This window comes from Pyxicephalus adspersus, chromosome 1 (genome assembly GCF_032062135.1).
Source record: "Pyxicephalus adspersus chromosome 1, UCB_Pads_2.0, whole genome shotgun sequence".
NCBI lineage: Eukaryota > Metazoa > Chordata > Amphibia > Anura > Pyxicephalidae > Pyxicephalus > Pyxicephalus adspersus.
Genome location: NC_092858.1, coordinates 130,841,049 through 130,855,687, shown reverse-complemented (window position 1 = coordinate 130,855,687; position 14,639 = coordinate 130,841,049). Strand labels below are relative to the sequence as shown.

Below are 14,639 nucleotides of genomic sequence, written 5' to 3'. Positions count from 1 at the left end.
ACACTAAATACTGGCTTATTTTTCAAGTGTAAGAATGACCCCTCCTAATGAGGACCTCACGAGGAGCCCACAGCTTGTGCCAGAAAGCAGGGGAACACCACCTATGTCACCCAGAAGTGCACAGGACCGTTTTTGGATGAAACCCTCAAGATAGTATAAGAGAACATAATCTCAGACTCATTAGAATGGGCATTGTTAAAGGAAGCACAGAGAAACAATATAATATATATTTAAACATATATATATAGCAGATAAACCTGCTGGTCAAAAACAGGAGCAGATGGCAACAATTTGGTATTCTCCGTCTTTCTCAAAAGAATGACTATATGTGTATTTGTGCAAGTGTGCAAAATCATAAGTAAGCTTATACCCCATATATTATACACCTCCAACCACATTTTGTAGTAAATGGAACCTACATGTAATAAAATCAAAACCAGACCAGACATATACAACTAATTAAAGACAAGTTTTCATAAATCTGTTAACCTAAGATTACGCTGAAAATCAATACATTATTTAGGTCAAATCTAATGCACTCATCACATAAATTATTAGTTAAAAAAAATGTACAAAGACAGGAAATTTACTGCCAAGCTGTATATTTGAAATCAGCTTTGAATAAACTATTCAACAACTTTGTACTTTGATTTAAATTAACCCTGCAATGTGTAAATCTATCATAAATATAAAAGTATGACAATCATTAGTAATGTAATACAGCTTTGAAGTGTTCGCAGGTTTGGTCCATATGTGAATGTAGGAGAGGTCTTAAGGCTTGACCATCTTGTATGTTAAGGAAATCTAAACAAAGTAGGTATTCAGATACTGTTCAAAGAAGAAGCCTGTCTAATGACTATCGTCAGCCCAAAATGATATCTATGCTCTGAAAGGGTTCACAAAGTGTCAGTTACTAACAGCTTCCTATATCCTTTTGTGCACCCACAGAAAAACCCTGGTTCTACCCCCATAACTTTAAGCTAACTAATATTTCTACACTAGGTCTACACTAAATTTAGGCAATTAAAGCCTGGCAAAGGTTCTAAAACTTTGCTAGACTTCCCAATATACTAGGAAGCACCAAAATGACTGGCAAATGGTTCTAACCCTTTCCTACTTTGTCAGTGCCTACAATAAATCAGGTTAGGCAAGATCTAGGCTTTAAATTTCCTCTGCACAAGGAAAGCATAAAGTATTCAAAGGTAGCATAGCATTACAGGTAGCAGTCTTTACTAAGCTACGTGTCCATTTTGTACTTCATATTTTATCTATAATGCTTATATTCTTTAAATTGATTTATTAGCATATTTTATGAAGCATCTGTTCATAACAGATGGTAACATATATATGATTCTGACCAGTTAAGTGGAACTTAATTGACCACTGACAGAATAGGCAGCTTGCAGCAATATTGTACAAAAGATGGAAAATTAACGATTCATTTACTTATGTTCTTATTTTCTATGTTCTTTTACTACTTTAGTTGTTGTCACCCAATCTCAGTAGAGCTCAACCACATTTCAGATCTTCAAAGCAACTTTTGAAATGTTTTTACCATCTAGTTTGCATTACAGCAAACCTATGTAGCAAAGTAATATTTGACGTATCCATCTGCCTCTTACATAATTTTCAGAAATACAAGCATTCCAGGTCAGTGAAGTACCTAATCAGATAAAAAAACGATTGCATCAAATATCTAAGACACAGCTCAGAAGGCAGGAAATGGCCATTGATGCAGAAGTCTTCTTAGACAGATACTCAACCTAATGCCTGATTAGTACAATACAGAAATAACCACAAATAGGCTTAGGTATAAAAGTTGGTTGTACAAAATGTAAAGGGTTCAAATTGTCACTTTGTGAACATTAATATTCATAGAATATTAAAACTAGCAAGTTTTACTTATGCAATAAAATGAATCTCAAATGTTTCAGTAAGTTAACTTTTAGGTTAATAACGTAACACTTAGCACCTTCTATCAGAATCTTCAAACTTTATGGAGGAGAATTAGCTCCAGTGCTTTGATATAATCATGCCTTCAACCACTGAGCGGCCCCTTTTTAGCTAAAAGGCACATAAAACATCTGTTGCCATAAAAGCAATCCAGTGACACACAAAATGAACTATGGTTCAGTGGGTTAAACACCTGCAAACCAACTGTGAGAGCAAATTGCTGCAGGTGGAATACTGCAATACCTAAAGTTATAAACAAAGTAATACATCTGAAGGGAAAATAGAGACTACAACCCACATTATACATCATGGGATCTTAAAATTATTAATATTAATAATATTAAACAGTATTTATATAGCGCCAACATATTACACAGCACATTAAATAGGGCCAGCAAATGACAAACAGATTCAAACAATGGCACAGGAGGAAGAAAGGACTGCCCAGAAGAGATTACAATCTAATTCTGTTACAAATGCTAGATACTGACAACTATAAAAAATATAATTCCTATGCTCAACTAGTACATGATTTTACAACTCCACAAAAGTTGTTTCACTTCATGGTTGCATGGAAGAATTTTAATCTCAACAGAAAAATGTAATTTCATATTTTTACTATTTTTTGATATTTCAGTGCTATGCTGGTATATAGACAGAGGTATTTCTTGAGCAACATGCTTGCACCACAGCAAGTGTATTCTAGTTTAATTCTTTACCAAGAGTAAAAGAAAATAGCCATATATTGTATACATGTATACCTGAATGAAAAATAAATATGCAAAATGAATACAGTCAATGTCATGTGCAAAGAAAAATGATTTTCTATTAAATCTGAACACAACAGTTACTTATAAAATATTTCTTCTTGAATAAGTCGATATGTGATGAAAATTAAAATACTCTAAATGGTAAATCATTGGCTTCCAACCTTATTCATTTTGCATCTTTCTCTCTAGTACACATATTTTTCAAATGGTACACAAAAAGTAGGCTTTGATTTAAAGGTTCATTTAAAATTGTTTTTTTTTTAAAAAAAAATCAAATTTACTTTGTACCATTATTGCTTAGTAAATGTTGAATAAATATGAACGTCAACTTTATGTATAAAAATCAAGCACATTATAAAAATTACACTTGTTAAGCTACGTACACACGTCCAATGGTTCATGCCTGATATTTGGCTCAGGACCGATATCGGTCAAGAATCTGGCGTGTGTACACTGCCCGTTGTCCATCGTCCGAACGACTGTCCTGGCGGATACACGGACGATGGACGACGAACGATCCTAATGCAAGGGAAAGGGGAGAGCGCGCAGCAGGGTGCCACTTCTTCGCTCTTCCCCTCCCCTCTCCATAGAGCAGAACAGTGCTGTATGTACAGCACTCATTCATGCATTGTGCAGTCCTTAGTCGTTGGAAAGGATTGTGAAAGATCCTTTCCAACGACAATAAATGCACAAGTGTATGCAGCTTTAGAGTAAATATTTTGTGCTGGTGAACTTTTCCACGCACATCCATTCCAATTAAAGCTCAAAAGTTTTTATTTTTTTAAGATTTAGAGGGATAAAGACATTGAACTATTGTCAGGTAATGGATTTATCTTCACTTCTGGTTACACTTTAACCCACCCTGACACACAGGACAACAGTGGGGGATACATCATTGGCTATCAAAAAAATAGCATTGGCCATTGGGGTAGCATTGGCTAACAAAAATTAGACGTTCTGTTTGTGTTTTAACTGTTTTTCACCCTCTTCTGGGGAGATATTATTCCATCTGATATCTTAATGACAGTTGGACAGGAAGAAGCAACAAGCCTTCTAATCTAAACTAAGGTTACGTACACACAACAGATGATGCTCAGCCAATACAACTGTCGGGCTCATCTCGGACAAGAATCTGTCGTGTACAGAGGTCACACAACATCATTTATGGTTCTGTCCTGGCGGAGTGACAGAAGATGAACAACTGCAATAGGAGTGAAGAGAGGAGAGTGCAGCGGGGTGCTGCTCACTCATTCTCAGCCCTCCCCTCTCTATAGAATAGAATAGCGCTGTATGTACAGAGCTCGTTTTTTCATCTTTCAGTCATTTATCAGTGGAAGTTATTCTCAAAGATCCTTTCCAATGACAAAAATCAAGCGTGTGTACATAGCTTAACATAAACGGGTCAGCTTTTCATAAAACACGCTGCAAGATCACAAAAAAAAGTTATCAATAATAATAATAATTCTGAACGTTTAAATACAATGTATGGCAAAATGTTTAAGGAAAACTAAAAATTACATTAAGATGAACTTGTTGATAATCTTATGAGCATTCCTATAATGTTGGCCCCACACTGCAGTTAAAAAAGTCTCCACCTCTCACTGGAGGCTTTCTACATTTTAGAATGTGTCTAAAAGAATTTTTGGCCATTCTGTCCAAAGAACATTTGTAGTAATATCTAGTTATTTTGGATGAGAAGACCTGATTAACAATTGTTGTTCTATAGGGTTGACATCAGGGCAGTATGTAGGTCACTTACGTTCCTCTAAACCAAATACGTCAAGCCATATATTCATAATCTGTCTTTGTATACAGGATGACATTTATCCTAAAACAGGTCTATCCCAAACAGTTGTCACAAAGTTAGAAGAGCACTCTTATCTAAAATGTCTTAGTACTGTGCAATGCCTTACATTCAATCAACCTTAAATTAATCATTTGGAGTGGTGTCCATATATATTAGGCTATGCAGTGCACATAAAATCCTTTTTTGTATTGCATATTTTTTTTATAGTAATTTCTAGAGAGAACAGCACCACAAAAAGTTTAATTGAAACACATTAATACACAAATTAAATCTTATTGCTTCAAATAAATTTTACTATAGAATGCAGCTATAGTTTTTTTTTGTTAAGGATATTGTTGAGGCATGCAGATTTCTTTAAAAGCCTTTCATTGAGCTGATGCATCAAACCAAGCGTAGCAGGTCACTTTCGATGAAAGGCAGCACTAAAATAATATTCAGTTTTCAAAGACAAACACATTAAGTCATCTGAATAGTGAAGGTATTTCTTGTTACAATAGGGCTTTGATTTTTTTCTTTTCCTACACTGTATAAAAGTACAGTGCAAAGATGATCTAGATCAATGGTCTGTGCTTTCCTATGTCTTCCTTCTTGCTTTTAAAAAAAACTTTAGGATAACAGCAAAGAAAGAAGCATTCCTGCCTGATTAAATGGATTAACTACAGACCAGAACTAATCACTGTGGCCAATTCTTAATACAGCCAATGTGCATCATGTTGTGCCCCATTTTCCTTAAGGCACTTGTAAAAGAATGTCATTTGTATGTCTTCTGTCAATTAACTTTGCTTTGAGCCTTATTTATACAGATGTGCCCTGGATTTTTTGCCACGCTTCTTCACTTTGAAAATAGCCAAAAGAGAGAAGGAATTTTAAATATTCACCTTTTGTTCTTTTGTCTTTTTGTGTATTTTATTTTTACAGGTAACATAAACAGGCATATATGTAAATAGCGTAATTTAAACTTTGGCTATAGGTATATGTTTATACTACAAATTGTACATTTCAGTAGTTTGGAAAAGTATGTCAGTTGACATTTTAGGTTTTAATAACTAAAATAGTAACTAAAATAGTTATTACAAAATTAAGCAGAAGGAGTTCCATTACAGATTAAATATACCTCTTCGTTACCAATTTCCCAGTGTATAGTTTGTATATAGCTGTAGTTTTATTATAAACTTTTTTTCCCTTAAAGAATACTCACAACCAAATTATTATTGTTATTTTCTTATGTAAAAAATAGAGAATGAGTAAACCCGTTGGCTTTTTTTCACTCTGTATCTCATTGATACAGATTTATCTCACTGATAAAGATAATATTTCACTTTTGTCTTGAAGACACAACAGGAAGTGCATGGAAGCCTAACCAAAGTGAAGGGGAAAAGCTTTCAGACAGTAATCAAAGAAAAATGTATCATTGGAGAATTTTTCTGCAACTTTTTTTTCTGGCAGGAACCATATAATTTTGGACATCTGTCTTTGTGATAATAATCAATCACACAAATCACAAATAGGTCGAATCTCCCCATCATGTACATCAGTACTAAGATGACTAACCTTTCCATTCTCCTGAAAAAAAATGAAGACAGAGTTTAAGAACTTTCAGGACAGTTTTGGGTTATTAGTTTATATATATATATATATATATATATATATATATATATATATATATAAACAGTTAGGTTAAATAGCTTAAATAGCTAGGCTGTACTAATGGCATATGAGTATGGTATATATATATATATACTTTATCAAGCCATTGGACAGCAGCAAATCTTTGCACAATTGGTGATTTCTGGATTGTGGGGGACACTGAGGTTCTAGTTTGAAAAAGACCATTTATATACAGATGCGCACATTGAAGCCCATATGGATACATAGATTAATGTTAATTGGTCTTTACAGTTTTTTGAAAAAAGTTTTGGGCAAAGCCAAACTGTAGCCAAAGTGTCCTAATTAAGGTATCAAAGTCCATGTAAATTAATTGTTTTATTGCCTCACTATTTTCATTCACTGGGGATGTTTCAAATTACTTCTTGCCCCATAAATGACTAATGAAATGAAAATTACAGAGTCATAATGACACAATAGATTTGCTATGGAGCCCTATTACAAATTGTTAAGCCTGTCTGCCTTTTTAGCTGTTTGCTCTTTTTGTGCAGTTTATGCTGATATTTCTCTCAAGCTACATATTGTCCACGTGGCATCCCCAGTTTATTTGCAAGCAGTGCTTTATGGAGGTCTTCTGTTTTGAAACTACTACACATTTTCAAATAATTTAAGATTGATGATGGAAAAATCACTGCAATGGTTTTAAAGCATATAGAGCTGAGTGTACTGATCCATGTATATTTTAAACATATTACTGCCCCCAAATTCATCTCAAAATCCATAAACATTGATATGACATGACAAGTAGAAACAAGCTAGGATGATGAATAATAAATACAGATCAATGTCAACATATACGACTAAATACACTTCTTAAAAAAATGTTCCAAATAATGTGAACGCATCCCATTAATCTCCTTATTATTTTCACATGATCTGACTCTGCAGTCCTAACTTTGTAAAGCTGTTATGTCTGAAGGGGATTTATTGATGCATGGCTGGTTACAATGTACTACTCAATGTTACTGGAAAAATCTTTTGTATATACAGTATATGACTTTTGTATAGATTTTTATATTAAGCTGCCCATACTTCAAATGATGCTATGCTCTGTATACACCAACCCATCCACTCTTATCACTTCATGCCCTGGAAATGTCAAAATATATTTTGCACAAAAAATGCTCTTGATGGAAAAAGGCAGCTGAATTAATTTCACAAGTAAATCTTTATATATATATTTTTATTTATATATATATATATATATATATATTAAATTGATATTGCTTAGTACATAGCTAAACAAAATTCAAGCAATGCATTCAACATTACAAATCCCTGTGTGGACAAGTCATTAATTATAGTTAAAATTCAAATCACAATAGTACACGTCTTCCAGACTGTACTATACCATTGAGGTAATATTGGGTTGTATATTTGCCCATGCAGGGCAAAGCTAAAATCTCACCTAATCTGCATCCTCCCCCAGTAGAATAGTCCCATCCCAAATTTCAGAGTGTCAAACATTTATAAGTTTCAACAGTAAAATGTTGTTTGTAGGTTAGATACGGAGTGACCTTTATTACCTAAATGATTGTTTTTTTTTATCCTTTTTTGTTTTGTTTGTGTTATTTATGTTGAGTTTTAGTAACTTTGCTTACTTCTCAAGCTGTAAATGTTTGTCAGTATTAGTTTCACATAAAACATTTCAGTTTAAACAGCTTTGTTATTTTGTTAATTAAATGAGCTATAAGACTGAAAGATTGCTAATCCTATTAAAAATGAATCTTAAAAAAGTAAAAATTCCAATTTCTTTCTGGTTGAACTGAGACTGCCCTGCTAGTTAAATACCGAATAAAATGTGGTCCAAACAAGGGTTTATAAAGAAACTGAATGTCCTGAAATGTACAGGTTACGTGACTTCAACTATTTATTTCTACATAACCCTAATATACATAAATTATACATATGATAATGCTTGTTTTCTTTTCACCATTGAAATACCTTTTAGGATGATCTGGCCCAAAAATTGCAATTCTAGCTATTTTGGTACATATGGATTTTTAAAGGAATTGGACCAGAGTTTTAGGAGTCATCTGCACTGAATTTAGGTGGGAGGCACTCATTTTAAGTTTACTATCATCATCCATGTGTTTGGCATGACACTAGTGCCTGAGGTGAAATAACACCAATAAATAGATCATTCAAGAGCGCGTCCAGGTTCTGTCACACTGGAGCAAAGTTAACTAGCAGAGATGGTAAAATGTGCTAATTCCTGTAAATATTCTTTTCCAGAAGAAAAAAATAATTCTGGATAAATGCCATTTTTTCCATGGCAGACATACATTTTTTCCATTTCCAGACACACATAGGGCCAGTAGGCTAATTTGGAATTAACTGTACATGAGTGGCATGGTTTAGCAAAAGCCATTGGATCCCTAAAACAAATAATGAGAGCATTTATTATTACCTTGGATGCACGGAGTCACTTATAGAAAATATCTACCTATCTTAATGAAATGGCTTTATACTTACCTCTATGGCAGCCCCCTTCTTGCAAAGCATCAACTTTAAACTCGCCAGCCACTGTACATATTTCACAATTTTGATTAAATATGTAATACACATATACCCTCATCATGGGTATACTATGGTTTCTCCTGGAAGATCATACACTACATGGCATTACGGAAGAAACCAGGTATTTGACACATTGAGCTAAATCCTGTTTATCCCAAAATAGGTATCCAACCCCTGTTGGCTTTTCTGCTTACTGTGCTTCTGCTGATGATATTCATTCAATTTTGTATATCTTGGTGACCACTGTCACCAGCACAGAAACTGATAGGAAATCTTATTTACAGTTGTCATAATAATAGCAATGTATATATATTATACATGTCCACATGTTCCAATGACAAATAATTTAGGTACTAGCAATTGCAAACAAACAATTCATTTTCAACTAAAATTTTAAGCAATGCAAACAACACTATTGTCACATAGTATATAGATTTATCAATCATGTACAGGATCTATTAACCTTCCTAGCGGTAACCCCGAGTGTGACTCGGGGGTAGAAAAAAGTTGCTGAAAGCGGTAACCCTGAGTCACACTCGGGGTACATAAACCTATGGAAGGTTAGTAAATACAGGCTTACTTGATCCGCCGGCGTCCTGCGTCGTCCATCGCCTCAATCTCTGTCCTCTTCCTTCTTCCTCCGGCCAGCTTCTGGACACAAGGAGTCACCGGGGGACTTCCCGGTGACGTCGGTGCGTGTGTAAGTTGCCGGTGGGGCGGGAAAATCAAAATCCATTTGTATTGCATTCAATACAAAATAACTGTATTCAATGCAATACATTGGATTTATATGTGTAAAAGGAGTACATTGTTTTCAGGAACATTTATTTTGCAGTATATATAATAGTATAATATGTTTTTTTTTTTTTAATTTCAAGAAAATTAAAAAAATTTTTTTTAAATATATAGATTTTTTAATTTATTCAATTTATAGTTTTTACATGATTTTGTGTTTCAAACTTTATTATACTCATACTATTATATTATACTGTAAAATAAATTTTCATGAAATACATCGCTTTTAGACAAATAAAACCGGAAAGAAAAGAACCGCTAGGGAGGTTAAAAACAATAATTTAATTTTCCTGATTTATGATTAGTTCTCTGGCACTCTGTCAGGTAATTGTTTATTTCATGAGAAGCAATCAATATAATTACACCATGAACAATTAACTTGGCAAACTCAAGACTGATTGCGCACTCACTACATTTATTGAACGCTGGGTCTTTGGTTTTATGAGGTTAGGTGCATTGAATGAGCAAATGAATAAATCCCTGGCCACCGAAAAGTGATTTCCCATCACTCTGCAGAGATACCCTGTCACTTTATGTTGTATGAAGGGAAATATCCCTTATGTGGATTTTACAGGTATAGTACAGCTCAGCCAGTCCAGTTACCAAACAATGGCAGCTGTCATTATTATGTAGCCTACTATATCTGTCAATGACAGGTATACAGTAGTAATGCTGAATCGGAAGTTGGATTGCTCAAATTATGAGTTACAATTTGAAATCAGAATAGATCCAATCCAGGTCAGAATTCACTTAAATTAGGACTACCCAACCACCATTAGTCATAATCTGACATGCTGGTTTAATATTACTTTTGCATACCATTTCCCAACATGAAAAATGCTCAGTACTGCTCCCTATAACACAATTAAAAACTAGAATACGTGCCTATGTTTTACCGCAACTTAACAGAACAAGACATCAAGCACTTTAAAAATGATCTTTGCATTCACCTTCATTCTTTTTCCAGTACACTTTGACCTGAAGTTGATTATCCTGGTAGAACGGAGCTCCAATTTCAAGCATATGAGCTGTGCGCTTTCTTTGAGGTGAAACTAAAGTATCAGTCTTCATTTTGCTGACTTTTGATACTTGATCCTCTGAAAATAATAAAATGATTTATTAGGACCCAAACAAGATCATTTAGGAATAAAAATGCATACACTGATTTAAATTTGTTGCAAATTGTTCCAATATTTTATTGACAGAGGATTCTTCTTTGTCAGTATTAATAGCCCAACCAGTAAAACAGATCATGTGTATTTATATTATTATAAGTAGCAAAATGAATGGTATCATTCATTGAAAAAAGTTTGGCTGAATACCGTCGGGTCCATGTAAAGTCAGCTTAAAGAAATTTCTAGATTTCTAAATAAATAATGATGGATAGTTATGCACTATTGACACTATGTTATTAGTATTATATACTTATCTCTATATAACACATTCAAGTCTCTTACTATTTTACTTACCTATTTAAGGGAATACAGGTATGCACAAATGCACTAATTGAAATAGCTGCATATTTTGTTTTATGTTACTTCCTTGACATGGTGACAACATTAAATGCTCTGAATTGCTATCATTGCTATTGCCAAAGCAGCTACTGTTCCCTTTGTTACAAGTAAGGGGGTTATTAAAGTTGTCCCTCGTAATAACAATTTCCAATGTGCCATTCAGAACAGAATTTGCCTTGTTTCATCTAAGAAGCTGTAACTGACTCACAGCACCATGCTATTCGCATCACCTATTGGAAGGAGTGAATGTGATTCTTCAAGGCTTACTGCATCTGAACAAAGTGATATAGGGGTACCTTTTAGGATCCTTACCTAGTTTGTAAGCCCCTGGGATGATGTGACAGAGGGTAGGGAAAGGATTTCTGCAGTTCAGGGTGAATGTAAAAGTAAAAAACAAATTATAGGGGAAAAATGCCCACAGAGGGGGGGTTAAAGACAGTGTTACATTATTTGTATGTACTTACTTGATGGGCCTGAAGAGAAGTATAATGAGACCTTTGCACTTTTCAAACGGACTTGTCCCCAGTATGTAATGGCTTGAATCTCAACCATGTAATTGCTGTTTGGCTGCAATCCTTCCAGAATTACGTAGTTTTGGTTCTTAAAAAAAGAGGATATCATTTAAATCCACAATAAATGTCACTATGTTCTATTTCTGGTTATGTGTAGAATCAGATGTCAATGTATTAATACAAATAAACTGAATTTTTCAACACAACATGTGCACTCATTGGATTAACTCTCAGATATGTTTCCTTGGTACACTAGTGATTTACCTAATCACCAAGAAAGGTTATCCAACCTACATCCAAAAGCATTTTGTTGAAGAGGCACTGAAACGATATCTCTTAATGAGTAAAAATACAAAAATAAATAAGGATTCTACACGCTCCGATCTTTTGGCTTATATATTAATGGGATAACAATCTTTTGGAGGAACCAACAAGTGATGATGCAATGTTCTAAACTTGCAAGTCAACATTATTACATTTCACACATGTCAAATATACTGGTACAGTTTGGTTAATGCAGATGGAGATGGAGATCTGATAAATGATTGCAAGTATTATAATAAAAATAGAAATTAAGCTTGGTTTAGCTAAATATTCAACTATAAGCAAACACTGGCTAATAAAACTGGATGAAAATGGTTTACAAAATGTAGGTCAATCAATAAAAAAATATATATACAATACCCCTTCAGTTGTCTTCCTACGCTTCTTCTTGGTTGGTACAACAGATTTGCCATGCGACGTCCAACTCCAAAACACTTTATAATGATGTACTGGTATATCAGGCTCTTCTGGAAGATCCCATGTAACCCGCACAGCTGTTGTACCGTCATTGTTCGTGGTGGAATTGATGATCCTGAGATTAGTTGGTGCTGGTGGAGCAGATGGATCTGAAAAAGAAAATGTACTTTTTTATTCTGCCCAATATGGGATTTATATTTGTTAAATGTAGTATTTGGGAACATTGCCATAAACTGCACAAGTTTAAGGATTTACATGATTGTGTCATTTCTGAGCCAGCAAGCTAGCTCTGGATGTAGATACTGACCCTGGAAGATACCTAAGCAAAAATAGTGCCAGAAGATATAGGCATTGTTGGGTGCAATGGGCTGCTTTATTTTTGTGAGTGATAATACATAACAGAAATACAAAATTCTAGGTCCCCTTTGAGCTTCCACTAACCCAAATCAAAATGAACTTTCATTGGTTGGCTGCCATGTGTTTTGATCTCACTGCTAAGGAAACACCAAGTAATAATTAAAAACCTAAATGCACAATTACCTAAACTGACATGGGTTCCTGATGCATTATGGATGCTCACCTTCTTTGTTACATATTAGTCATTGATCTATTTTTACAAGGTGTAAGTTTTTTCCGCCAGCTCTTGTGTTATTTTAAACTGAATGTTAAGCTGTCTTTTCAATGGTGGTTATATCCATTCATGGAAATGCATCTCTGCTCAATTTGATATATGTCACAATATAGTCACAGATATGTACTTCACATGAGCCTCGCTGCGTACAAAAATAGCAGGTCAAGTGGAGCGTCACTCATAGTTTAAGAACAAAAGGAGAGGCAACTTAAAAGCCTTTAACAAAATGAGGTCAGGCATTCTTTCAACTTCAGCATGCACCTGGATGTTTTTGCAGTGCTAAATTAGCTATTTAATACATTTCCACGCTCACTGCATTAGTCAAATATTCAACATAATAAGTAAAATCCCCTGTCTTTGTTTGAAGTAATCTTTCACCATCACACTGAACTATTGTATAAAAGTTGTTAAAAAAAATCTCAGAAAAATTAAATGACATGAAAAGGCAATTATTCTGTCAAAGATATGAATAGAATGTGTTCAGTTATTTTTATCTCTTGACAACAACACACTAAAAATGGTGTACGTTCATTATCAGCCAACCACATGTCAATGGCTGTCATTCTAAGGTCTGTTTATTTCACACCTAAATGATTGGTGGCATTTATTTAAAGCAGAATTATGGCTTTCCATAAAAAAAAAGTTTTTGCTTGAGTATTCTATTTTTATCTCTTAACAACAATGTACTAAAGATCATGTAAGTTTGATATAAACATGTGAATTTGCTTTCTGATTTCAATTAGTGCTCTTGCAAAGCCTTACTTTTACCTGTTGAACCTTCTAATGTAGTTCAGCTGTTAAGGTGACAATGCTGATGCATACCCACTAAATACAAAGCTGCATCCCCTACCTAGCTGGACAACCTTGTCCTGACCGGTGCTTTCTGGGTTGGCACAACTGAGTGCATTGGTGGGATTCCTCGAAACAAAAATCAAGGCTAATTTGGTTGATGTAAGAGTCCTAAAAAAAGTATGTATTTTCTAAAGGGCCATAGGGAAGGTACTTGATTATTTAAGAATTTAAGGTTAAACTGCCCCCTGCACCGGCACATGGCCAAAATTCTAGGCACAGACTGCGTACACACTCTAGATTTTTGTTGTTGGAAATGATCAATGACAAGTAACGGAAAGATGAATGAACGAGTGCTCTACATACAGGGCCGTTCTGTTCTATAGGGAGGGAAGGGAGGAAAATGTGCAAGCAGTACTCTGCTGCGCTCTCTTTACTTCACTTTTATTACAGTTTTTTTATGTAGGATGAATCCATAAAAGATGTTGTACAGCCTCTGTACACATGTCAGATTCTCATCCAAGACGAGCTTTGCGGCTCGTATCAGCCAAGAATCATCTGATGTATGTACATAGCCTTACTCATTTGATCTCTCTTGAAACACAGAATAATCTGATTCATATAATAGTACTTTCTTTTACACTTACAACCCAGTGCCTAGGCCATTTGCCACATAACGAGATCTGGAGGGAAAGTTAGAAAAGTTGACTATTTAAGACATTCTTACAATTTTCTTCTTATCTTATCAAATCTTATCAAATTAACAATTCATCATAAATTCAAGATAACAATTGAGTGTAAGTTAATGTTATCCATTGTTACAAATGAGTACAGAAACTCTACATAAACAAAAGTCTACACTAATTTGGCTAATTTGGTAACAAATAAAGAAAATTCATGAAGAAATTTGAAAATATTGCTATATATTTGAAATTTGTCAGC

General features: G+C 34.4%; 1 protein-coding gene across 1 annotated transcript in view; it reads right to left on the bottom strand.

Moving 5' to 3' along the window:
* Positions 1 to 14,639, bottom strand: part of ANOS1 (anosmin 1) — a 106,759-nt gene that overhangs the window by 12,697 nt on the left and 79,423 nt on the right. Inside the window, exons 7-9 of the mRNA XM_072427389.1 lie at positions 12,221 to 12,426; positions 11,489 to 11,624; positions 10,461 to 10,607 (exon numbers count right to left, since the gene is read on the bottom strand). Coding sequence (XP_072283490.1) covers positions 10,461 to 10,607; positions 11,489 to 11,624; positions 12,221 to 12,426 — 489 coding nt within the window. The remainder of the gene's footprint in view (positions 1 to 10,460; positions 10,608 to 11,488; positions 11,625 to 12,220; positions 12,427 to 14,639) is intronic.